Source organism: Rhinoderma darwinii, chromosome 5, assembly GCF_050947455.1.
Source record: "Rhinoderma darwinii isolate aRhiDar2 chromosome 5, aRhiDar2.hap1, whole genome shotgun sequence".
In the NCBI taxonomy this organism is placed as follows: domain Eukaryota; kingdom Metazoa; phylum Chordata; class Amphibia; order Anura; family Rhinodermatidae; genus Rhinoderma; species Rhinoderma darwinii.
In genome coordinates this window covers 265,460,032-265,486,168 of record NC_134691.1, presented here as the reverse complement: position 1 = coordinate 265,486,168, position 26,137 = coordinate 265,460,032, and the positions used below count along the sequence as shown (strand labels likewise).

The 26,137-nt window shown below is 45.5% G+C and overlaps 1 protein-coding gene across 1 annotated transcript in view; it reads right to left on the bottom strand.

Moving 5' to 3' along the window:
- Positions 1–26,137, bottom strand: part of TMC2 (transmembrane channel like 2) — a 189,441-nt gene that overhangs the window by 119,411 nt on the left and 43,893 nt on the right. The window contains exons 8-9 of the mRNA XM_075828240.1: positions 25,397–25,495; positions 24,424–24,566 (exon numbers count right to left, since the gene is read on the bottom strand). Of these exons, the coding sequence (XP_075684355.1) occupies positions 24,424–24,566; positions 25,397–25,495 (242 nt within the window). The remainder of the gene's footprint in view (positions 1–24,423; positions 24,567–25,396; positions 25,496–26,137) is intronic.

Below are 26,137 nucleotides of genomic sequence, written 5' to 3'. Positions count from 1 at the left end.
CAGTATAATTGGAGCTATCGGCACATTTCACATATGAGCTGGGAGCTTTCCCAACAGATATGTGAAGCGTGCCAGAAAAACTCAACTTAAAATGGGATTAGGGACATAATAAACAATGTAAATGCCCATACATGTCCCGAACTAGGGCTATGTGGACCCATTAGGCCGCTTCGCCGTAGCGGAGAGACAGCTGGCCAAGTTACAGTCTATGCAAAGTCTATATAAAAACTTTGTAGCACAAGGATACCTGAGATAGTCCAGATAATGGCAGAGGCTCTTGCACGGATGGGGCTAGATGTGGCAGGTTGCGCTAGATGTGGCGGATGATACCAGGAGTGGCAGGTGGCACCAGACATGGTGCATAACAGCAGGCGTGGCGCGACACGACTCCAACACTAGACAGGCTCAGTAACAAAACATAGCACGGGATACAGGTAGCAGGACACGGGAACACTGGGAGCAGGATAACACTAAGGGACCATTGGCAATACAAACAACAATGCTCAGGCAAGGAGGGGAAGGGCGGAGCCCTTTTTATAGTCCAGGGTGATCTGGGGATAGTTTAGGGAAACTTTAGAGAGTGCTCGTGCCGGCCCTTTCAGGAAAGGGACGAGATCACGCACCCTACAGCACAGTATAGAACGGGAAGGCCGTGCCAGCTGGCATCTCCGGGGTGCGAGATGCCGACAGAGGGCCAGGAGGTGGCAGTCACGGCCGTTCGCCAAAGGTAAGCAGCGAAGGTCCGTGGCCGCAGTCATAACAGTACCCACCCCTTACTCTTCTTGGGTCCAGAGAGTAAGAGGAATTTTTAAATGAGAGTAAGTGCATTAAGGGTCTCTTCTGGCTCCCAAGACCTCTCCTCAGAACCAAACCCTTTCCAGTCCACCAGATAGAAAGTCCTTACTCCTACTCTCTTGCAGTCCAGAATCTCCTTCCCCTCGACTACATCAGAAGAACCACTAGGAGCAACTGCAGAACCAAGAGCTTTACTGTACCGGTTTAGGACCACAAGTTTAAGGAGGGACACATGGAACGAGTTGTGAATCTTGAGAATAGGAGGCAATCAAAGTTTATAGGATACAGGGTTTATCCATTGCAGAATCTCAATGGGACCGAGGAACCTGGGAGTGAATTTGTGAGAAGGCATCTTGAGTTCAATGTTTCTCGAGGATAGTTGGACTTTTTACTCAAGGAGAGAATTAGGGAGGAACTTTTCTTCTTTTATCGGCATGCTTTTTCCACTGCTTGGAGAATCGCAGCCTGAGTGTATGTTCACACGGCCAAATTTCAGACGTATACGAGGTGTATTTTGCCTCGTTTTACGTCTGGAAATACGTCTCAAATACGTCGGCAAACATCTGCCCATTCATTTGAATGGGTTTGCCGACGTACTGTGCAGACGACCTGTTATTTACGCGTCGTCGTTTGACAGCTGTCAAACGACGACGCGTAAAAATACAGCCTCGTCAAAAGAAGTGCAGGACACTTCTTTGGACGTTTTTGGAGCTGTTTTCTCATAGACTCCAATGAAAACAGCTCCAAAAACGGACGTCAAAAACGCCGCGAAAACGGCGTGAAAACGCAGCGAAAAATGCGAGTTGGTAAAAAAAACGTCTGAAAAGCAGGGTCTGTTTTCCCTTGAAAACAGCTCTGGATTTTCAGACGTTTTTGTTGACTACCTGTGAACATACCCTCAGTTTGCTGCCAGATGTGAATAAAAGACCCAAAAGAAGATTTAGTTGCCGGTACTTGAGTCATGGCTGGCACAGGAAGAGGAACTCGAGGATGCTGGCTGTACACAATGTCAAAAGGAGATGAGGCAGTAGACTCACTTGTGTGATTGTTGTTTGAGAATTCCGCCCAAGGCAGGAGTTGTACCCAATTGTCATGTTGGGCGTAAATGAAATGACGAAGATAATTCACTAAAATTTGGTTGGTCCTCTCCACTTGACAATTGGACTGTGAGTGATAGGCAGAAGAGAAGTCCCGTTTTACGTCTAGCAGGTTGCACAGGGCTCTCAAGAACTTGGCTGTAATCTGTACACCCCGGTCCGAGACAATATGCAGAGGAAGTCTGTGTAGCCGTAAGATGTGCAAAATAAACAGATTTGCCAGATGAAGAGAAGACGGAAGACCAGTCAGTGGAATAAAATGTGCCATTTTAGAGAAACGTTCCACTACTATCCAGATCGTAGTACATCCATGCTGAAGGAGGACGGTCAGTGATAAAGTCCATAGCGATATGCTGCCAAGGAGCCAGCAGGTTTGGAGCAGGTAGATTTGTTCGAGGCACAGTTCATATATGAGGAGACATAGTCCGCAACATATCCAGGCAGAGTGGGCCATCAATAGTGACTAGCTATCAAGTCCTGTGTCTTACGGACACCAGAGTGTCCACCTAGTTTAAAGTTGTGTCCCCAGCGGAGAATACTCTTCCTGTCAGCAAGACAGACAAAAAAGTATTTCCAGGAGGAATATCTCTAATTTGCAGAGGTTTAGCAGTAATAATCCTAGAAGGATCTATGATGTATTGAGGAGTCTCCTCAGAGTCACTGGTTTTTAAGGAGCGAGACAGGGCGTCAGCGTTCACATTCTTATCTGCAGGACGGAAGTGAAGCAAAAACGGAAATCTTGGCGTGGATTTAACCGTTGGGCCGACTGTAGGTATGTGAGGTTCTTGTGGTCTGTATAGATGGTAATAGGATGGATAGCACCCTCCAGCAAGTGTCACTACTCTTCTAAGGCCAACTTGACGGCCAGCAATTCCTGATCCCTGATGGAATAGTTGCGTTCTACTAGGGAGAATAATTTTGAGAAGAATCCACAAGCCACCATCTTGCCTTTAGAGTTCTTTTGGCATAGTAGTGCTCCCACACCTACGGAAGAGGCATCCACGTCCAGAAAGAACTGCCGAGAAGCACCATGGTGATGGAGAACAGATGCCGAGGTGAAAGCGCTCTTGAGATCAGTAAACGCAGATTCTACCTCCGGAGACGAAACCTTGGTGTTCACCCCCTTCTTGGTGAGGGTAGAGATTGGAGCCGTCAGAGATGAGAAGTTCGGGATGAATTGCCGATAGAAGTTTGCAAATCCCAGAAATCATTGTATGGACCGAAGACCCTGCAGTCGTGGTGATTCTAAGATGGATTTAACCTTCTCTGGATCCATCTTGAGACCACTGTCAGATCCGATGTAGCCCAGAAAGGACAGAGAGTTTCTCTCAAACTCAAATTTCTCGAATTTAGCATATAGGCGATTCCTTCTTCACCGGAAGAGAACTTGGCGAACATGTCTCCGATGTGTCAACAGATCGGGTGAGTAAATCAGGATGTCATCTAGATAAACCACCACACAGACATACAGTAGGCCTCAGGAAATGTCAATTAGAAACTCCTGAAACGAAGCTGGAGCATTACATAGTCCAAAGTGCATCACAAGGTATTTGTAATGGCCGTCTCGAGTGATAAATGCGTTTTTCCACTCATCACTCTTTCGGATACGGATCAAATTATAAGCTCCGCGTACATCCAGCTTTGTGAACATCTTGGCCCGACGAATTCTATCGAAAAGTTCTGAGATAAGCGGCAGGGGATATTTATTCTTAACCGTAATTTGGTTCAGGCCCCGGTAGTCGATACATGGACGAAGAGATCCGTCCATCTTTTTCATGAAGAAGAATCCGTCATCCGGCTGGAGAGGATGACTTCCGGATGAACCCTCTCTCAAGGGTTCTCCTTAATGTAAGCAGACATGGCTAGGGTCTCTGGCAGGGAGAGAGGATAAACCCGACCTCGAGGTGGCGAGGCGACAGGAAGTAATTCAACAGGGCAATCGTAGATGCGATGGGGAGGAAGAGTCTCTGCTTCCTTCTTACTGAAGACGTCCGCAACACTAGTGTAATGTGACGGTAGATCGGAGAGTGACTGAGGCAGTGGAGGCAAAACAGGACGAACCTGTGGCAGGCAGCGTGTAAAGCATTTGGTCCCACATTGAAGGACCTCTCCAGAACTCTAGTCGAGAACTAGAGCATGTAAACGAAGCCAAGGCAGGCCCAGCAGGACAGGGTTGATAGCGTTTAGCGTTTATCGTAAATGAGGAATGTAATCTGTTCCGAGTAGAGAACTCCGATTTGCAGTGTCAGTGGTTTAGTGATGGATACAACAGGATCAGGCAATGGTAGTCTATTCACAGAGGCAACCGCCAGGGGTCTCTCCAGAAGAACTGTGGGTAGATGTAGGTGATCCACTAGATCCTGCTGAATAAAATTTGCAGCTGCTCCAGAGTACAGATAGGCTGAGGAGGAGTGTTATGTCTCATCAGAGATGATGGTCACAGGAATGGATAACTTGGGAGAGACTTTGACGCTTGGCGTCGTCCCAGCTAGGGTTGTCTCTCCAACCAACTCTAGGTTGGTTTCCTGGCTTTTGTGGACATTGGCACAAGAAATGGCCTTTAAGGGTGCAATACAGACATAGACCTGAGGAGCATCTGATTCTCCTGCTCAGACTGCATGGATTCCTCAGGTCGGGCAACAGGAGGAGGCAATAGTAGTCTCTGGAACGAGGGTGCCAGTCCATGAAAACGTCTCTCTTGCCGAACCTCCTGAGCACGTTCCTGGATTCTCATGTCGAACCAGGTAGTCAACAGGATAAGAGCATCCAGGGTAGAAGGAAGGTAGTGGGCTGCTATCTCGTCTTTGATGTGCGTGGACAGTCCCTGCCAAAAAGTTGCCACCAATGCCTCATTGTTCCATGCCAACTCTGCTGCCAGGGTACGAAAGGAGATAAGCATACTCTTCTACTGCTGCTGCAGAGGATGTTCGACCCGGCTCCTCGAACACAGTGCAAAAAGTCTGTAGGAATTAAGCTAGGTCCAAGAATTCAGGTCCCCCACGTTCCAAGATGGGATTCTCCATGCAAGGGCCTTGCCAGCAAGAAGGGAGATGATGAACGCTAACTTGGCCTCATCAGAGGGGAAGAGATGAGCTCGCAGCCTAAAATGAATTATACATTGGTTGAGGAAAAAAAAAAAAGTCACTACCTGAAGAGAACGATTAAAATTATTTTAATAGTATTATTCCTAAAAATGGCCCTTGAAGCTGAAAAAGTATCTAAATGCAGGCACAAGCAGATGGTCAGAATGTGTGAGAAAGGTCTATGGGTGATAGATGATAAACCCACGTTGTAATGGCAGGAGGAAGGTGAAGGGAAAGTGAGCCCTAATCTACCCACCGCCCTGTCCCTGCCTACTTGCAACGACCCGTCCTAGGTGACGGGGTACAACTGGGCGGCGGTCCCTACGCTGTCTAAGTGCACGGGAGAACAAACAGGGAACACGCAAGGGAAGGGGCAGTAGCCCACGGAACGCCGCGAGGAAACGGAGCGGTGAATGAGTAGTCAGGACCAGGATGAAGTGGAGTATACCAACGTGAGCACGGAGAAGGAAGCAAGCCAGGGGCAAAGCGAAGCAGGTTAAGCGGAACTGCAGCAAGGCAGAAGCACGGCAGAAGCAGGCTGGAGCAAGCAGCACTGGGGCCAGGAATCCAGAAGAATTACAAGCACTGAGGAAGAGAACACGGCAGGTAATAAAGGACAGGGGGCGGAGCTAACTCCGACTGACCAGGCCGCGATAGGCTCTCCCACTCCTGAGCCTGCCACCCTGGTTGGTGGGAGACGGTGTCAGTCTAACAGGTCTGGCCTCAGGTGTGGATTGATTAATCCCAGGAGTATACCTAGACGTAGTACCTGGCAGATCCCTAACAGTACTCCCCCTTTTATGAGGGGCCACCGGACCCTTACTGAGAGGACCCGGTGGAACCTCCTGATCAATAGAAGGTGGAACCTCCTGATCAATACCCCAGCGTGAACATCACGGGCAGGTACCCAAGTCCTCTCCTCCGGCCCATATCCTCTCCAATGGACCAGGTACTGGAGGGAGCCCTGGACCATCCTACTGTCCATAATCTTGGCCACCTCGAATTCCACCCTCTCAGGGGTGAGAACGGGAACAGGAGGTTTCCTCGAGGGGGACCAGGACGGAGAGCAGCGTTTAAGGAGGGAGGCATGGAAGACGTCATGTATGCGAAAGGATGGGGGCAGCTCCAGACGGAAGGATACAGGGTTGAGGACTTCAATGATCTTATAAGGTCCAATAAATCGGGGAGCAAACTTCCTGGACGGGACCTTAAGGCGCAAGTTCCTGGCGACAACCAGACCAAATCCCCGACGACAAACCGGGGGTTAGCAGAACGTCTACTATCAGCCTGAATCTTTTGTGCGCTCTGGGACGCCTCTAGGTTCTTCTGAACCTGGGCCCAGACTGTGCACAGTTCCCGATGAACATCCTCTACCTCAGGATTATTGGAACAACCAGGGGAAACGGAGGAGAACCTTGGGTTAAACCCGAAATTACAGAAAAACGGGGAGACCCCTGACGAGTTACTGACCCGGTTATTCAGGAAAAATTCAGCAAGGGGAAGGAATGAGACCCAATCGAATTGACAGTCAGAGATGAAACACCTTAAATATTGTTCCAGGGATTGGTTAGTCCTTTCCGTTTGGCCATTAGTTTCGGGATGAAAGGCGGAGGAGAAGGACAGATCAATCTCCAACTTTTTACAAAAAGCTCTCCAAAATAAGGAAACAAATTGTACCCCTCTGTCAGAAACGATATTGACTGGGGCCCCATGGAGACGCAGGATGTGTTTCACAAACAAAGAAGCTAATGTCTTGGCGTTAGGTAGCTTCTTAAGGGGCACAAAGTGGCACATCTTGCTGAAGCGGTCTACTACCACCCACACCACCGACTTGCCCTGAGATGGGGGCAAATCGGTGATAAAATCCATGGAGATATGGGTCCAAGGTCTCTGGGGAATGGGCAAGGAATGTAGTAGGCCCGCAGGTTGGGACCTAGGGGTTTTGGACCTAGCGCAAACCTCACAAGCGGCGACGTAAGCCCTAACGTCTTTAGGCAACCCAGGCCACCAATAGTTTCTGGTAATGAGGTGTTTGGTGCCCAAGATGCCAGGATGACCAGATAGAGCGGAGTCATGGTTTTCCCTGAGTACCCTTAGCCGGTATTGCAGGGGAACAAACAGTTTGTCCCCAGGGACGTTCCCGGGAGCCGAACCCTGATCAGCCGCAATATCAGAAGCTAAATCAGAATCCGTGGCAGAAACGATTATACCAGGGGGTAAAATACAAGCAGGATCCTTCTCGGAAGGAGGATTGGCCATTAAACTACGTGACAGAGCATCAGCCTTAATATTCTTGGACCCAGCCCTATAGGTAACCAAGAAATTAAATCTGGTAAAGAATAGTGCCCACCGAGCTTGTCTAGGATTAAGCCTCCTGGCCGATTCTAGGAAAACCAGATTCTTGTGATCCGTAAGGACCGTTACCTGGTGTCTGGCCCCCTCCAGGAAGTGCCGCCACTCTTCAAAAGCCCATTTAATGGCTAGAAGTTCGCGGTTGCCAATATCATAGTTACTCTCCGTGGGCGAAAACTTCCTAGAGAAGTAAGCACAGGGGCGGAGATGGGTGAGGGAGCTGGTACCCTGGGACAAGACGGCCCCCACTCCCACCTCGGATGCGTCAACCTCCACAATAAATGGCTCCTCTTGGTTGGGCTGAATCAGCACGGGGACCGAGATAAAGCACTTCTTGAGGGTCTCAAAGGCCTGGATGGCCTCAGGGGGCCAATGGAGGACATCAGCACCCTTGCGAGTAAGGTCCGTAAGAGGCTTAGCGACGACCGAGAAGTTGGCAATAAATCTCCTGTAATAGTTGGCGAACCCTAAAAAACAGTGTAACGCCTTAAGGGAGGCAGGTTGGACCCATTCCGCCACAGCCTGAACCTTGGCAGGGTCCATGCGGAATTCATGAGGAGTGAGGATTTGCCCTAAAAATGGTATCTCCTGTACCCCAAAGACACATTTTTCAGTCTTAGCAAACAGATTATTCTCCCGAAGGACCTGGAGCACCTTCCTGACATGCTCCACGTGGGAGGACCAGTCCTTGGAAAACACCAGTATGTCATCAAGGTACCCAACAAGAAAATTACCCAGGTAATCTCTCAGGATTTCATTAATAAAATTCTGGAAGACAGCAGGGGCATTACACAACCCAAAGGGCATGACCAGGTATTCGAAATGTGTTGAACGCAGTTTCGGGTGTGTTGAACGCAGTTTTCCACTCATCCCCCTCTTTGACGCGGATAAGGTTATATGCCCCCGTAGATCGAACTTAGAAAACCATTGGGCTCCCTGAACCTGATTAAAAAGATCCGGAATCAAAGGAAGTGGGTACTGATTCCTTACGATGACCTTATTCAGGTTACGATAATCAATGCACGGCCTAAGACCACCATCCTTCTTCCCCACGAAGAAGAAGCCAGCACCTACAGGAGAAGTCGAGGGGCGAATGAAACCCTTGGCCAGGCATTCTTGGATATACACTCTCATAGCTTCACGTTCAGGACATGAAAGATTAAATATCCTACCCTTAGGAAGCTTGGCACCAGGCACCAAATCGATGGCGCAATCGTAATCTCTATGGGGGGGCAACACCTCGGAGGCCTCCTTAGAAAACACATCGGCGAAGTCCTGAACAAACTCAGGAAGCGTGTTTACCTCCTCCCGGGGAGAAATAGAGTTAACAGAAAGACATGACATAAGACATTCATTACCCCATTTGGTAAGCTCCCCAGTATTCCAATCAAACATGGGATTATGCAACTGCAACCAGGGAAGACCTAATACCAGATCAGACGATAATCCCTGCATCACCAGTACAAAGCACTGCTCCAAATGCATGGAGCCAACCAGGAGTTCAAAAACAGGAGTATGCTAAGTAAAATAACCATTAGCAAGGGGAGTTGAGTCGATACCTACTACAGGGATAGGATAAGGTAAATCAATAAAAGGCATCTTTAGAGACATAGCAAATTCCACAGACATGATATTAGCAGATGAGCCAGAATCCACAAAAGCACTGCCCGTGGCAGACCGGCCAGCAAACGAGACCTGAAAGGGAAGCAAAATTTTATTGCGTTTCACATTAACGGGAAATACCTGTGCGCCCAAGTGACCTCCCCGATGATCACTTAGGCGCGGAAGTTTTCCGGCTTTTTATTCTTGCGCCTGGGACAGGTGTTCAGAAGATGCTTGTCGTCCCCACAGTAGAAGCAGAGACCATTCATTCTGCGAAACTCCCTACGTTGTCGAGGGGACATGGAGGCCCCGAGTTGCATAGGTACCTCCGAGTCCTCCGTGGAGGGGCGAGGGGACGGGACCTCGGGGGGGATCGCAGAAAAGTCAGAGGGGAGCACATTGAAACGTTCAAGCTGACGTTCCCTGAGACGTCGGTCAAGTCGTACTGCTAGGGCCATAACCTGGTCAAGGGAGTCAGAAGAGGGGTAGCTAACCAGCAGATCCTTCAGGGCGTCAGATAATCCTAACCTAAACTGGCACCTTAGGGCCGGATTGTTCCACCGAGAAGCTACGCACCACTTTCTAAAATCAGAACAGTATTCCTCAACCGGTCTCCTACCCTGACGTAAGGTCACCAGCTGACTCTCGGCTAAAGCAGTCCTGTCAGTCTCGTCGTAAATGAGTCCGAGGGCAGAGAAAAAACGATCAACAGAGGAAAGTTCAGGGGCGTCAGGAGCCAAGGAGAAGGCCCACTCTTGGGGCCCTTCCTGGAGTCGAGATATGATGATACCCACCCGCTGGTTCTCGGAACCTGAGGAGTGGGGTTTTAGGCGGAAATACAGTCTGCAACTCTCCCGGAAGGAGAGAAACGTCTTACGGTCCCCTGAGAACCGGTCAGGTAACTTGAGGTCGGGTTCTAGAGGTGAGGTGAGGGGTACTACTAAGGCAGCGTCACCCTGGTTGACCCTCTGGGCCAGGGCCTGGACCTGTAGGGAGAGGCCCTGCATCTGCTGGGTCAGGGTCTCAAGGGGGTCCATGATAGCGTCAGCGTAGGAGAAATGGTAGACTAGGTATGGGCTTTTAATTAAGTAATGGCAGGAGGAAGGTGAAGGGAAAGTGAGCCCTAATCTACCCACCACCCTGTCCCTGCCTACTTGCAACGACCCGCCCTAGGTGACGGGGTACAACTGGGCGGCGATCTCTACGCTGTCTAAGTGCACGGGAGAACAAACAGGGAACACGCAAGGGAAGGAGCAGTAGCCCACGGAACGCCGCGAGGAAACGGAGCGGTGAATGAGTAGTCAGGACCAGCATGAAGTGGAGTATACCAACGTGAGCACGGAGAAGGAAGCAAGCCAGGGGCAAAGCGAAGCAGGTTAAGCGGAACTGCAGCAAGGCAGAAGCACGGCAGAAGCAGGCTGGAGCAAGCAGCAGTGGGGCTAGGAATCCAGAAGAATTACAAGCACTGAGGAAGAGAACACGGCAGGTAATAAAGGACAGGGGGTGGAGCTAACTCCGACTGACCAGGCCGCGATAGGCTCTCCCACTCCTGAGCCTGCCACCCTGGTTGGTGGGAGACGGTGTCAGTCTAACAGGTCTGGCCTCAGGTGTGGATTGATTAATCCCAGGAGTATACCTAGACGTAGTACCTGGCAGATCCCTAACACACGTAGACCGCAATTAGTTGAGGAAACCTCTACAGGCTCTAGGGTCACCGTCATAGCAGGGAGGAAGAGACAACAAAACTGTGGATCCGGAACAGACAGGAGGAGTGATGGGCAGTGGAACAGCAGCAGCATCCGGAAGTGGAGCAGTGGGTTGATCCAGTCGAGCGATGATGGAGTTTACAGCCATGAGGAGTTGATCCTGGTGTGCACATAGGTCACGCATATCTGTTTGTATCACCTGAACTGCGGTCTTAGATTGGCCAGCGATTTCCATGGCCAGAGCATACTGTCACGATCTAGGAGTATGTGGACCCACTAGGCCGCTACGCCGTAGCGGAGAGGCAGCTGGCCAAGTCACAGTCCTTGCAAAGTCTATATAAAAAGTTTGTAGCACAAGGGTACCTGAGATAATCCAGACAGTGGCAGAGGCTTTGGCACGGATGGGGCTAGATGTGGCAGGTTGTGCCAGACGTGGCGGATGATACCAGATGTGGCGTATAACAGCAGGCGTGGCACGGCACGACTCCAAAACTAGACAGGCTCAGTAACAAAACACAGCACGGGATACAGGATACAGGTAGCAGGGCATGGGAACACTGGGTGCAGGATAACACTAAAAGACCATTTGCAATAGAAACATGGGAAAACTACAACAATGCTCAGGCAAGGAGGGGAAGGGCAGAGCCCTTTTTATAGTCCAGGATGATCTGGGGATAGGTTAGAAAAACTTTAGAGAGTGTGTGCGCTAACCCTTTAAGGCCGGGGACGAGCGTGCGCGCGCACCCTACAGCACGGTCCAGGACGGCAAGGCCGCGCCAGCTAGCATCTCCGGAGCGGGAGATGCTGGAAGACGGCCAGGAGGCTGCGGTCACGACCGTTCGCCGAAGGTGAGCAGCGGCGATCCGTGGCTGCAATCGTAACAATGCATAATACTTAAATGGAGATTAGATTTAAATTAAAGCCTTTAATGAGTGTAATGTCTTCTGCACTAAATTCAATCATTTTACTCAGGTACATATACATCCTATAATCCATGTCACATTTGAATGAAGTAATAAGTCATTGCTGACCATTACAGATATTTTCTAAGTGAACACATTTGCCCTTTTACTTAAACTAAAAGCTCATATGTTAGGGTAATCGAAAACAATTACACAGCAGTCAGAAAATAGCATTATAAATGGTTATAAATAATTCATATCTGAATTGCATTTACATTGCCTGTGATATCACTATAAATAAGACCTTTGGGGAATAATATGAGAATGTTAGAGATGAAAATGCTGCTTTTCCTATTATAGTTTATTTGTTCATGGCCAGATAATTGGTTGTTGACACTACATATAAACGTCTAACATAATGACATTTACTTACATTACACATTAAAAGACAACCACCCAAAATGCCCATTCATCCAGTCATTTTGTTATTCATTTGATTGACACAAATATTTTGACTAGTAGCAAAAATCCAATTCTCACAACAATGCACAGTTAGCACCAGATTATAAGGAGGCCTCTACCACCCACTCCCACGGGTCTCCCAGTCCCACTCTTAGCTTGAACTGGAATTAGTGTGTTGTAGTTGCTGCTAAATGCCACTGATTCTATGCCTAGGGGCCTCCACTAACCTTTACTGTTGTAATTACTTTTTTTTTACTAGAAAATGGAACAATATATCAATGCATAAACATCAGCTTCCTGGCATAATTGCATTAAAAAGAATGGTGTACAACTTGAATGCCATATTTGTCAAATATCCACGCTACTTTACTGAAACCTTTGTAAGGGTTTGGAAAAAAGCCTGTGTAGCATTTTCAACACTTTATTGTTGTTCTTTGGTACGCCAGTATTAAAGGGAGTCTGTCAATATATTTAATGCTGACTCTACTAGTTATCTATAGGGTTAAGGAGTAGGAACATACCAGTGTTAAAGATCTTAACCCCTTCACGCTCCTTGACGTACTATTACGTCATGGCAGCTCTATCGTTCGCGCTCCATGCCGTAATAGTACGTCTTGCAGTTAGAACAGCGGTGCGCGCGCCCGGCGCGTTCATGCGCTGTGATAGCTGCTGTTTCTGACAGCAGGCTATCACGGCATAATGGGACGGGACCATTTACTATGGTCCCGCCTCGCCGATCGCCGCTATTGGCTAGTCAGTGAGTAACTAGCCAATAGCAGCGATCGGTCTCATTCAGCACAGCAGTGCTCGAGCCCGGCGTTCCTGAGCTGTGATAGCTGCTGTTTCTGACAGCATGCTATCACAGCATAATGGGCCGGGACCATTTACTATGGTCCCGCCTCGCCGATCGCCGCTATTGGCTAGTCAGTGAGTAACTAGCCAATAGCAGCGATCATTCTCGTCACTTCCTCTCTCTGACCTCACATCCTGCTGCAACCGCCCTGAACGCCCTGTTGGAGTTAGCGAGGCGTTGAGATCGGTTGTGAGCAGAGAGTCAGAGAGAAAAGAAGTGAAAAAAAGTGAAAAAAAGTTTCTAAAACAACGTTTTTTTTGCTTCCCACCACCCCATCCACTACCCACTCCTGTTCCCTTCCTCTTTGAGTTCTACCCACGTTTTTTGGTCAGTGATCTCCTATCACTGACCACTTTTCAGTCTTCAGGACCACATTTCTTGGTCCCTGGGGATTTTTTTTTCATTTTTTTCTATATAAAACATAAAACAAAAAAAAAAATATAAAAAGAAAAAAAAGAAACAAAAAAAAATAGTTAGTTTAGCCAATTTTGAAAATTTAACTGGTTAGTTTAGTATTAGCCCCTTCCCGCTCCTTGACGTACTATTACGTCATGGCAGCTCTATCGTTCGCGCTCCATGCCGTAATAGTACGTCTTGCAGTTAGAACAGCGGTGCGCGCGCCCGGCGCGTTCATGCGCTGTGATAGCTGCTGTTTCTGACAGCAGGCTATCACGGCATAATGGGACGGGACCATTTACTATGGTCCCGCCTCGCCGATCGCCGCTATTGGCTAGTCAGTGAGTAACTAGCCAATAGCAGCGATCGGTCTCATTCAGCACAGCAGTGCTCGAGCCCGGCGTTCCTGAGCTGTGATAGCTGCTGTTTCTGACAGCATGCTATCACAGCATAATGGGCCGGGACCATTTACTATGGTCCCGCCTCGCCGATCGCCGCTATTGGCTAGTCAGTGAGTAACTAGCCAATAGCAGCGATCATTCTCGTCACTTCCTCTCTCTGACCTCACATCCTGCTGCAACCGCCCTGAACGCCCTGTTGGAGTTAGCGAGGCGTTGAGATCGGTTGTGAGCAGAGAGTCAGAGAGAAAAGAAGTGAAAAAAAGTGAAAAAAAGTTTCTAAAACAACGTTTTTTTTGCTTCCCACCACCCCATCCACTACCCACTCCTGTTCCCTTCCTCTTTGAGTTCTACCCACGTTTTTTGGTCAGTGATCTCCTATCACTGACCACTTTTCAGTCTTCAGGACCACATTTCTTGGTCCCTGGGGATTTTTTTTTCATTTTTTTCTATATAAAACATAAAACAAAAAAAAAAATATAAAAAGAAAAAAAAGAAACAAAAAAAAATAGTTAGTTTAGCCAATTTTGAAAATTTAACTGGTTAGTTTAGTATTAGCCCCTTCCCGCTCCTTGACGTACTATTACGTCATGGCAGCTCTATCGTTCGCGCTCCATGCCGTAATAGTACGTCTTGCAGTTAGAACAGCGGTGCGCGCGCCCGGCGCGTTCATGCGCTGTGATAGCTGCTGTTTCTGACAGCAGGCTATCACGGCATAATGGGACGGGACCATTTACTATGGTCCCGCCTCGCCGATCGCCGCTATTGGCTAGTCAGTGAGTAACTAGCCAATAGCAGCGATCGGTCTCATTCAGCACAGCAGTGCTCGAGCCCGGCGTTCCTGAGCTGTGATAGCTGCTGTTTCTGACAGCATGCTATCACAGCATAATGGGCCGGGACCATTTACTATGGTCCCGCCTCGCCGATCGCCGCTATTGGCTAGTCAGTGAGTAACTAGCCAATAGCAGCGATCATTCTCGTCACTTCCTCTCTCTGACCTCACATCCTGCTGCAACCGCCCTGAACGCCCTGTTGGAGTTAGCGAGGCGTTGAGATCGGTTGTGAGCAGAGAGTCAGAGAGAAAAGAAGTGAAAAAAAGTGAAAAAAAGTTTCTAAAACAACGTTTTTTTTGCTTCCCACCACCCCATCCACTACCCACTCCTGTTCCCTTCCTCTTTGAGTTCTACCCACGTTTTTTGGTCAGTGATCTCCTATCACTGACCACTTTTCAGTCTTCAGGACCACATTTCTTGGTCCCTGGGGATTTTTTTTTCATTTTTTTCTATATAAAACATAAAACAAAAAAAAAAATATAAAAAGAAAAAAAAGAAACAAAAAAAAATAGTTAGTTTAGCCAATTTTGAAAATTTAACTGGTTAGTTTAGTATTAGGGTTAGTTAGTGTCAGGGAACCGTCAAAAAGCGTAGTTAGGTATAGTGTCAGGGAATTTAGCGTCAGGAATCGGTCACCGTAGATAGGCTTAGCGTTAGGGATCCATCACCGTAGTTAGGTTTAGCGTCAGGGAAGCTCGGAATAATTAGATAGGTTTAGTGTCAGGCACCCGTCACCGTAGTTAGGTTTAGTGTCAGGGAAGCTTGAAATAATCTAGATAGGTTTAGTGTCAGGGAATCGTCGCCGTAGTTAGGTTTAGCGTTAGGGAAGTCCACATAAAATTTAGTTAGGTTTAGTGTTAGGAACCCTCGCCCTAGTTAGCTTTAGTGTCAGGGAAGTCCACTTGCTCTCTAAAAACAAAACACACATTTGTGCTAGTTGTGCTATCCTATTGCTCCCAGTTAGGGATTTATTTTTTTGCAGTATATAAATTTTGTCTTCGCACAACAAGCATGTCCCAACGGACATTTACTGCTGAAGAGGCGTATGCATTTCTGGCCTCCGACACAGACTCGTCGGATGGCGATACACTATTTTATTTGTCTACCTCCTCATCCAGCGATGAAGAGGAGGGACCCCCTAGGAGACGCCCCAGGACCACCACCATAGTAGAAATCCCTGAGAGAAGTGACCCCACAACAAGTGATACCCCTGAGCGAAGTGACCCCATTTGGACGCCCACACCAGACCATTATGAACCCCAAATCCCTGAGTACACGGGCAGCCCAGGCATCAAATTTAACACGGCAGGGTTCAGTGAGATGGACTTTTTCAAGTTCTTCTTCACTGATAACTTTATAGAGCTAATGGTCACCCAGACTAATTTATATGCCCAACAGTATATCACCAAGAACCCCAACTCATTTTATGCCCAATCCCAGAGGTGGACTCCTGTAAACGCAGCAGAGTTGGGCAAGTTCTGGGGACTGCTCTTGAACATGGGGCTTCTAAAAAAGCCATCCATTAGGACCTACTGGAGCACGGACATCCTATACCACACCCCGATGTACCGTATGGCCATGTCCAGGATGCGTTATGAGGCAATACTTCGCTTCCTACATTATGCCGATAATGAGCAGTGCCCACCCCGAGATGACCCCAGTTTTGACCGTTTATATAAACTGAGACCCCTATTAGACCATTTCAGTGCCCGGTTTGCCCAAGCATACACCCCCGAGAAGTGTATTTCCATTGATGAGTCCCTGGTACATTTTAAAGGGAGGCTTCAATTCCGCCAATACCTGCCAAGTAAGAGGGCAAGGTATGGCGTGAAGTTGTATAAGCTGTGCGAGAGTGCATCAGGGTATACATATAAATTCAGGATATATGAAGGGAAGGACAGCAGTATTCAGCCCCCAGAATGCCCCCCCTTACTGGGAATTAACGCAAAAATTGTGTGGGATTTGGTGCACCCACTGCTGGACCAGGGTTACCACCTCTACCTGGATAATTTTTATACCAGCGTCCCGCTCTTCAAGTGCCTCGCTTCCAGAAGGACTGCGGCATGCGGCACTGCTAGAAAAAATCTTAGAGGCCTCCCTAAAACACTGCTTGGGCAAACACTCAGAAGGGGTGAGAGCAGGGCACATTCTAGTAGCAACATATTGTGTGTCAAGTACAAGGACAAGAGAGATGTCCTTGTATTGACAACAATACATGGCCACACCAGTACCCATGTACCTGTACGAGGTACCAGTACAGAGACCCCCAAACCAGATTGCATCCTGGACTACAATAGGTACATGGGAGGGGTGGACTTGTCAGATCAAGTCCTGAAGCCCTACAGCGCTACGCGGAAATCGAGGGTGTGGTATAAGAAGCTGGCCGTGCACATCATACAGATGGCATTGTACAATGCGTACGTGCTACGTCGATGTGCAGGCCAGAGGGGAACTTTCCTGGAATTTCAAGAGGTGGTTATAAAGAACCTAATTTTTGGCGACCAGGAAGGAGGGGCACCCAGTACTTCTGGAAGCGAGGCCACACGCATCGTACCAGGGCAACACTTTCCAGGAGAAGTTCCCCAAACTGGCAAGAAGGGAAAAAGTCAAAAGAGGTGCAAAGTGTGCTATAAGAGGGGGATAAGGAAGGACACAACATACCAATGCGACACGTGTCCCGAAAAACCAGGGCTCTGTATGAAAGATTGTTTTAAAATTTACCATACATCCCTTGATTTTTAATTTACCCTGATGCACTCCGCACAGCTTATCCCCCTCATCTTTCCCTTTTGAGCCCTGCCATGTGCCCAAGCAGCAAATAACAGCCACATGTAGGGTATTGCCGTACCCGGGAGAACCCACATTACAATTTATGGGGTGTATGTCTCCGGTGGCACATGCTGGGCACAATATATTCGACACTGAAATGGCATATATGTATAGGAAATTGCAAATCTCACTTTGCACCATCTACTGCGCATTACCTTTTACACAATAACTGTTGGGTCAAAATGCTCACTACACTCTAGATGAATGTCTTAAGGGGTGTAGTTTTTAAAATGGGTTCACTTCTCGGGGGTTTCAACTGTACTGGTACCTCAGGGGTTCTGCCTACATGACTTAGCACCAGAAAAGCTCCAGTAGGCTAAATGGTGGTCCTTCCCTTCTGAGCCCTGTCGTGTGCCCAGGCAGCTAATAACAGCCACATGTAGGGTATTGCCGTACCCGGGAGAACCCACATTACAATTTATGGGGTGTATGTCTCCAGTGGCACATGCTGGGCACAATATATCAGACACTGAAATGGCATATATGCATAGGAAATTGCAAATCTCACTTTGCACCATCTGCTGCGCATTACCTTTTACACAATAACTGTGGGGTCAAAATGCTCACTACACCACTAGATGAATGTCTTAAGGGGTGTAGTTTTTAAAATGGGGTCACTTCTCGGGGGTTTCAACTGTACTGGTACCTCAGGGGTTCTGCCTACATGACTTAGCACCAGAAAAGCTCCAGTAGGCTAAATGGTGGTCCTTCCCTTCTGAGCCCTGTCGTGTGCCCAGGCAGCTAATAACAGCCACATGTAGGGTATTGCCGTACCCGGGAGAACCCACATTACAATTTATGGGGTGTATGTCTCCAGTGGCACATGCTGGGCACAATATATCAGACACTGAAATGGCATATATGCATAGGAAATTGCAAATCTCACTTTGCACCATCTGCTGCGCATTACCTTTTACACAATAACTGTGGGGTCAAAATGCTCACTACACCACTAGATGAATGTCTTAAGGGGTGTAGTTTTTAAAATGGGGTCACTTCTCGGGGGTTTCAACTGTACTGGTACCTCAGGGGTTCTGCCTACATGACTTAGCACCAGAAAAGCTCCAGTAGGCTAAATGGTGGTCCTTCCCTTCTGAGCCCTGTCGTGTGCCCAGGCAGCTAATAACAGCCACATGTAGGGTATTGCCGTACCCGGGAGAACCCACATTACAATTTATGGGGTGTATGTCTCCAGTGGCACATGCTGGGCACAATATATCAGACACTGAAATGGCATATATGCATAGGAAATTGCAAATCTCACTTTGCACCATCTGCTGCGCATTACCTTTTACACAATAACTGTGGGGTCAAAATGCTCACTACACCACTAGATGAATGTCTTAAGGGGTGTAGTTTTTAAAATGGGGTCACTTCTCGGGGGTTTCAACTGTACTGGTACCTCAGGGGTTCTGCCTACATGACTTAGCACCAGAAAAGCTCCAGTAGGCTAAATGGTGGTCCTTCCCTTCTGAGCCCTGTCGTGTGCCCAGGCAGCTAATAACAGCCACATGTAGGGTATTGCCGTACCCGGGAGAACCCACATTACAATTTATGGGGTGTATGTCTCCAGTGGCACATGCTGGGCACAATATATCAGACACTGAAATGGCATATATGCATAGGAAATTGCAAATCTCACTTTGCACCATCTGCTGCGCATTACCTTTTACACAATAACTGTGGGGTCAAAATGCTCACTACACCACTAGATGAATGTCTTAAGGGGTGTAGTTTTTAAAATGGGGTCACTTCTCGGGGGTTTCAACTGTACTGGTACCTCAGGGGTTCTGCCTACATGACTTAGCACCAGAAAAGCTCCAGTAGGCTAAATGGTGGTCCTTCCCTTCTGAGCCCTGTCGTGTGCCCAGGCAGCTAATAACAGCCACATGTAGGGTATTGCCGTACCCGGGAGAACCCACATTACAATTTATGGGGTGTATGTCTCCAGTGGCACATGCTGGGCACAATATATCAGACACTGAAATGGCATATATGCATAGGAAATTGCAAATCTCACTTTGCACCATCTGCTGCGCATTACCTTTTACACAATAACTGTGGGGTCAAAATGCTCACTACACCACTAGATGAATGTCTTAAGGGGTGTAGTTTTTAAAATGGGGTCACTTCTCGGGGGTTTCAACTGTACTGGTACCTCAGGGGTTCTGCCTACATGACTTAGCACCAGAAAAGCTCCAGTAGGCTAAATGGTGGTCCTTCCCTTCTGAGCCCTGTCGTGTGCCCAGGCAGCTAATAACAGCCACATGTAGGGTATTGCCGTACCCGGGAGAACCCACATTACAATTTATGGGGTGTATGTCTCCAGTGGCACATGCTGGGCACAATATATCAGACACTGAAATGGCATATATGCATAGGAAATTGCAAATCTCACTTTGCACCATCTGCTGCGCATTACCTTTTACACAATAACTGTGGGGTCAAAATGCTCACTACACCACTAGATGAATGTCTTAAGGGGTGTAGTTTTTAAAATGGGGTCACTTCTCGGGGGTTTCAACTGTACTGGTACCTCAGGGGTTCTGCCTACATGACTTAGCACCAGAAAAGCTCCAGTAGGCTAAATGGTGGTCCTTCCCTTCTGAGCCCTGTCGTGTGCCCAGGCAGCTAATAACAGCCACATGTAGGGTATTGCCGTACCCGGGAGAACCCACATTACAATTTATGGGGTGTATGTCTCCAGTGGCACATGCTGGGCACAATATATCAGACACTGAAATGGCATATATGCATAGGAAATTGCAAATCTCACTTTGCACCATCTGCTGCGCATTACCTTTTACACAATAACTGTGGGGTCAAAATGCTCACTACACCACTAGATGAATGTCTTAAGGGGTGTAGTTTTTAAAATGGGGTCACTTCTCGGGGGTTTCAACTGTACTGGTACCTCAGGGGTTCTGCCTACATGACTTAGCACCAGAAAAGCTCCAGTAGGCTAAATGGTGGTCCTTCCCTTCTGAGCCCTGTCGTGTGCCCAGTCAGCTAATAACAGCCACATGTAGGGTATTGCCGTACCCGGGAGAACCCACATTACAATTTATGGGGTGTATGTCTCCAGTGGCACATGCTGGGCACAATATATCAGACACTGAAATGGCATATATGCATAGGAAATTGCAAATCTCACTTTGCACCATCTGCTGCGCATTACCTTTTACACAATAACTGTGGGGTCAAAATGCTCACTACACCACTAGATGAATGTCTTAAGGGGTGTAGTTTTTAAAATGGGGTCACTTCTCGGGGGTTTTAACTGTACTGGTACCTCAGGGGCTTCTGCCTACATGACTTAGCACAAGAAAAGCTCCAGTAGGCCAAATGGTGGTCCTTTCCTTCTGAGTCCTGCCATGGGCCCAAACATCAGTTTATCACCACAAATGGGGTATTGCCGCACTCAGGACAAATTGGGCAACAAAATGGGGTGTTTTATTCCTTGTGAAAATAAGAAATTTTGAACAAAAATTACATCTTAATGGAAAAAAATATCATTTTTTTAATTCACAGCCCAATTCAAATAGGTGCTGTGAAAAAACGGTGTGGTCAAAATGATAACAACAACCATAAATGAATTCCTTGAGGGGTCTAGTTTCCAAAATGGGGTCACTTCTGGTGGGTTTCCATTGCTTTCATACCTCTGGGGCTCTGCAAATGCGACATGGAACCCGAAAACCAATCCAGCAAAATCTGGACTCCAACAAACACATAGCGCTCCTTTCCTTCTGAGTCCTCCCATGGGCCCAAACGGCAGTTTATCACCACAAATGGGGTATTGCCGCACTAAGGACAAATTGGGCAACAAAATGGGGTGTTTTATTCCTTGTGAAAATAAGAAATTTTGAACAAAAATTACATCTTAATGGAAAAAATATCATTTTTTTAATTTCACAGCCCAATTCAAATAGGTGCTGTGAAAAAACGGTGTGGTCAAAATGATAACAACAACCATAAATGAATTCCTTGAGGGGTCTAGTTTCCAAAATGGGGTCACTTCTGGTGGGTTTCCATTGCTTTCATACCTCAACACCTCTTCAAACCTGGCATGCTGCCTAAAATATATTCTAATAAAAAAGAGGCCTCAAAATGCACTAGGTGCTCCTTTGTTTCTGAGGCTTGTGTTTTATTCCACGAGCGCACTAGAGCCACATGTGGGACATTTCTAAAAACTGCAGAATCTGGACAATACATATTTAGTAGTATTTCTCTGGTAAAATCTTCTGTGTTACAGAAAAAAATGGAATAATATTGAAATTCAGCAAGAAAAATGAAATTTGCAAATTTCACCTCCACATTGCTTTAATTCCTGTGAAATGCCTGAAGGGTTAAAAAACTTTCTAAATGCTGTTTTGAATACTTTGAGGGGTCTAGTTTTTAAAATGGGGTGTTTTATGGGGGTTTCTAATACATAGGCCCCTCAAAGCCACTTCAGAACTCAAGAGGTACCTTAAAAAAAAGGCTTTTGAAATTTTCTTAAAAATATGAGAAATTGCTGTTTATGTTCTAAGCCTTGTAACGTCCAAGAAAAATAAAAGAATGTTAAAAAAACGATGCCAATCTAAAGTAGACATATGGGAAATGTGAACTAGTAACTATTTTGGGTGGTATAACCGTCTGTTTTACAAGCAGATGCATTTAAATTCTGAAAAATGCAATTTTTTCAAAATTTTCTCTAAATTTTGCAATTTTTCACCAATAAACACTGAATATATCGACCAAATTTTACCACGAACATGAAGCCCAAAGTGTCACGAGAAAACAATCTCAGAATCGCTTGGATAGGTTTAAGCATTCCGACGTTATTACCACATAAAGTGAAATATGTCAGATTTGAAAAATGGGCTCTGAGCCTTAAGGCCCAAACTAGGCTGCGTCCTTAAGGGGTTAAGGCCCTATTACACAGGCTAATGAACAGGCAACGAGCGTTCATATGAACGCTCGTTCTCGATCATTGACCAGTGTAAACAGGGCAACGATCCGCTGATCAAAAATAAAACGCTCAATCATTGGCTGATTGTATCATTTATGCAGCATGAAATATTATCGTTGTAAGGGCGATGGTCTGCCGACATGATAGAAATGTATGGAGTAACAATCACTCGTCCCCATGCATTGCTCCTTGTGAAAGGAGCAAATGAGCACCAATTAACGAGCTGTTGGGCCATGTTACAGGACCCTTAGTGTTTTCATCATGGTAAAAAAAAGTTTTATTCGGCCTTACACCATATGCGAATTAGGTTTGTTGAGCTCCGATGTATCACCTCCCCTCTGCAGTTGATTGATGGCTCTGTTTTTCTTCATCGTTATAGAAACAGATCCGTCAATCATCTACAGAGGGGAGAGGAGTGGTTGAAGCTCTAGATGCCGAACACTTCCTGGTTCGGTGGGCACGAAAAGCTAGTTTGCATTTGGCGTACGTCAGAATAAAACTTTGTTACCCTGATGCAAATACTGAGCTCTTCAACACTGCGTGTTCCTACTCCTTTACCCTATAGCTAACCAGCAATGTCAGACATTTGATAGCCTTAAATCTGATGACAATGTAGATCAAATCTGTGGCACTCTGCAGGTTGTCTGGGTGCTGTAGGTAGGGTTCCCACCCCGTAAATATTTTGAAAGATAAACTCAAGCACTCCTTTAGATGAAATGTTAAAATGCTAAAGGTGATTTATTTGAATATCGCAATATTTAGGGGAAAAAAGTAACGTTTTGGCAACAATCCGGCCTTTGTCAGACTCTGCAAATGAATGCAGAAACAATGTACATGTTACGCAGAGAGTACATATAAATTTACAAGACAATTTAAAAGTAAGAGGAAAAATAAATGCTAAAACTTTACTTTTTTTCACTAAGTATTGCCTTATTCAAATAAATCACCTTTTGCATATTTCATCTAAAGGAGTGCTTGAGTTTATCTTTCAAAAAATTATATCAGATGATAGACTAATTTAAAGGTTCTATTTACACCACGTTAAATGTTTATGTTTGGCGCATATGTCGGGAAAATCGCTGTCGAAGGAAGCAGAACAGACTGCAGCATCAATTTAAAGAAATAATTGTTGTCTCCTTTATTCACCCATAATTGTGACTTTTTACTATTTTAGCAATAGATAATACTTGATAAATTGTAATATAGCCAAAATATGGCATAAAGAAGAAAGTAATTATTCCTTTAAATGGATGCTGCTATTAAATAACTGCTTGTTATTTTCATACCACTGGTCCTTTTAAATCTAATAAAATCAGCACAAGCAGCTAATACAGGAAAGCGTACAGGTAAGAAGGGCTGCAGCTGCTAAAAATAAACAAGCCACCGAAAACCGTTACAGGCAATAACAATATTGATTGCAATAACTGTATAAACCCTGAGCTTGAAATGCGTTGGCTTGAAATTAAATGAAAGCCAAATACATTTGATAGTTCTCATCTGGATTGTGAAACAGTGTAAGCCTACTGCAAGAATATTAAAATATGATACAGTCATATTTTAGAATAGTAACAGTGATATAATTTGATAGTATATGATATAATAATATGTGTATTTTAATAAAATTTGTTGAGTAAGAAAACATACTTGCAATTAAATGCATATCTCATGCTTATTCCTGTCTCCCTTATGCAGGACTGGATTATACAAAGAGTAGAAGGTGTTACCAAGGGGCCAAACATAACCTAGGGCCCCTGCAACCCACTTTTCTCCAGCATTTCTCAGATATTCCTAGTAGCCTGGCATGGGGGTTTTAACAGTTTAAGAGTATAACAGAGGCCCCGTGGGCACCGCTGCTGCTCTATTACAAGTCATCCAACTGTCTTATCCAATCAGCAGCTGTGACAAGTAATAAAGCCAGAATCTCTTCCAAAAAATGGTCATTAATATTTAGAGGTTTACCTAGGGAGGACAACTTCAGTTTGCAAGAATTGGAATTAGTGTGTAGTTTTTATTACTGAATGACACCAATAAGAAGGGAAAAGTTATTTTCCCAGGGACCAAACCTAAACCATCATTTCGATAATTTGTTTTGTCTTTTTCAAAAAAATGACCACTACCAATTCTATGTACTCATTGCCCTAATAAGACAAGTTGTTCTACTTACGTTCTGATAACCACCATCAGGCTATATCCAAAGACACCAACCCCAACCAAGAAATAGGAAAGCGGCAATCTGAACTTTAGCCACCCAACTGTGCGTTGGTTATTGTAGAAACCATAGAACAATACTGAATATTTGGCATAACCCTGTAAAATAAAATGTGAATAGATGATCTTACATAACCTTTATTCGTAGTACTATTTCAGAGGATTTAGAATAAATCAAAACTGAAGTTCTATATTGTACTATATTTACCAGATACAAAGAAAAGTAAGTTTGTAATAATCTTATTATCTTTACAAGCTGATTCTCAGTTATGGCAGATTTTATTTTTTAGAATTCACATTAGATTATTTATTTTTGCATTCAGTTGTAAAGGAAATCTTGTATCTTTAGCAAAATGCAATACATTGGATAAAAACAAAAACCTAAACCAATATAACCTTAGGCTATAAAACCAATCAATATAACTCATATATGAGCTCTACAGTCAGAAAAGCCCAAAAGAACAGAGTAATTATATTAGAGAAAATAAAATAATCTTTATATAGAAATCGATATATATAGAAAACATCCAAACTTTATGGGAGAATCAACAGTAGCACAAAAACTGCAACCAGATTGCAAAGGTATCACATAAATAAATTATATATCATGATCAGTAACTAAAGTGCACACTAAATGGTATAACAACAATATTCAGCATAATCTAGAAAGTAAAGAAAGATAGCATTTAAGAGGAATGATAAAGCCATAGGCGAAACATATGTCGAGGGCACTGTCTAACTACAAGGTGACATGTATTAAATAGTTCTATACTCACTATCTTTGATTTTTAAGCACTGTATATGAATCACTAAATAAAGATTATTTAATTTCCTCTATTATAATGACTGCTCCTTTTGGCTTTTCTAGCTGTGGAGCATTTGTAGGAGTTATATTGGATACAAACAATATGTTCTATTTTATGTTATACCTCAAAGTCCCAAAGGACAGAGAAGTCCATTGCAGTTTTTTCTTCACTTCTAGGCACTGTCTTTCGTGGTAAACTGCCATATGGTAAACCCATTAAAATCTAGTAAATTGAAAACATGGAAAGAAGTAAAGAATATGGTAATGTAAAAAAAAATTGTACTGTAAAAGTCCTCTAATACGGCCCTGATGGGACCTGAAAAATGCCAGAATATAAAATATTCTGTATTAATCTCGAATGTCAGATTAATAGAATTTTACTACATATCATAATCATGCATTTACCTGCAACATCATTTTTTTGTTCTAAATTTACCAAAATTATTTAAAAAATTATTTTATTTCTTCCTTTAAACAGGCTATCAACCAACGATGGGAAAAGTTTGTTGGTGCCCAAGGTGGTGACCCCAGAAAGTGCTCCCTATTTCCCTCCGGTCTCTGAAGTTCAGCATGATATTTGTCAGATATATAATCGTTCATTTAATTATCCTCTGTTGCTCTTTACCCCCCAGGCACTAATATTCTTATTTATACAGGAAAACACAGATTGGTAAAAATTTATAGGCAGAACACTGAAGACAAATCCATAAATTGCACCCCCTGTTCCTCAATGGCGCCCTAAGTGACCGTCTACTCCACCTACCCCTCATTCCCGCCAGTGGATCCAACTATTTCTTCTCAATTTTATTTGATGAACTGAAGCAGAATGACCTCAAGAAAATTGGTTCCCTTACGTCCAAACAGC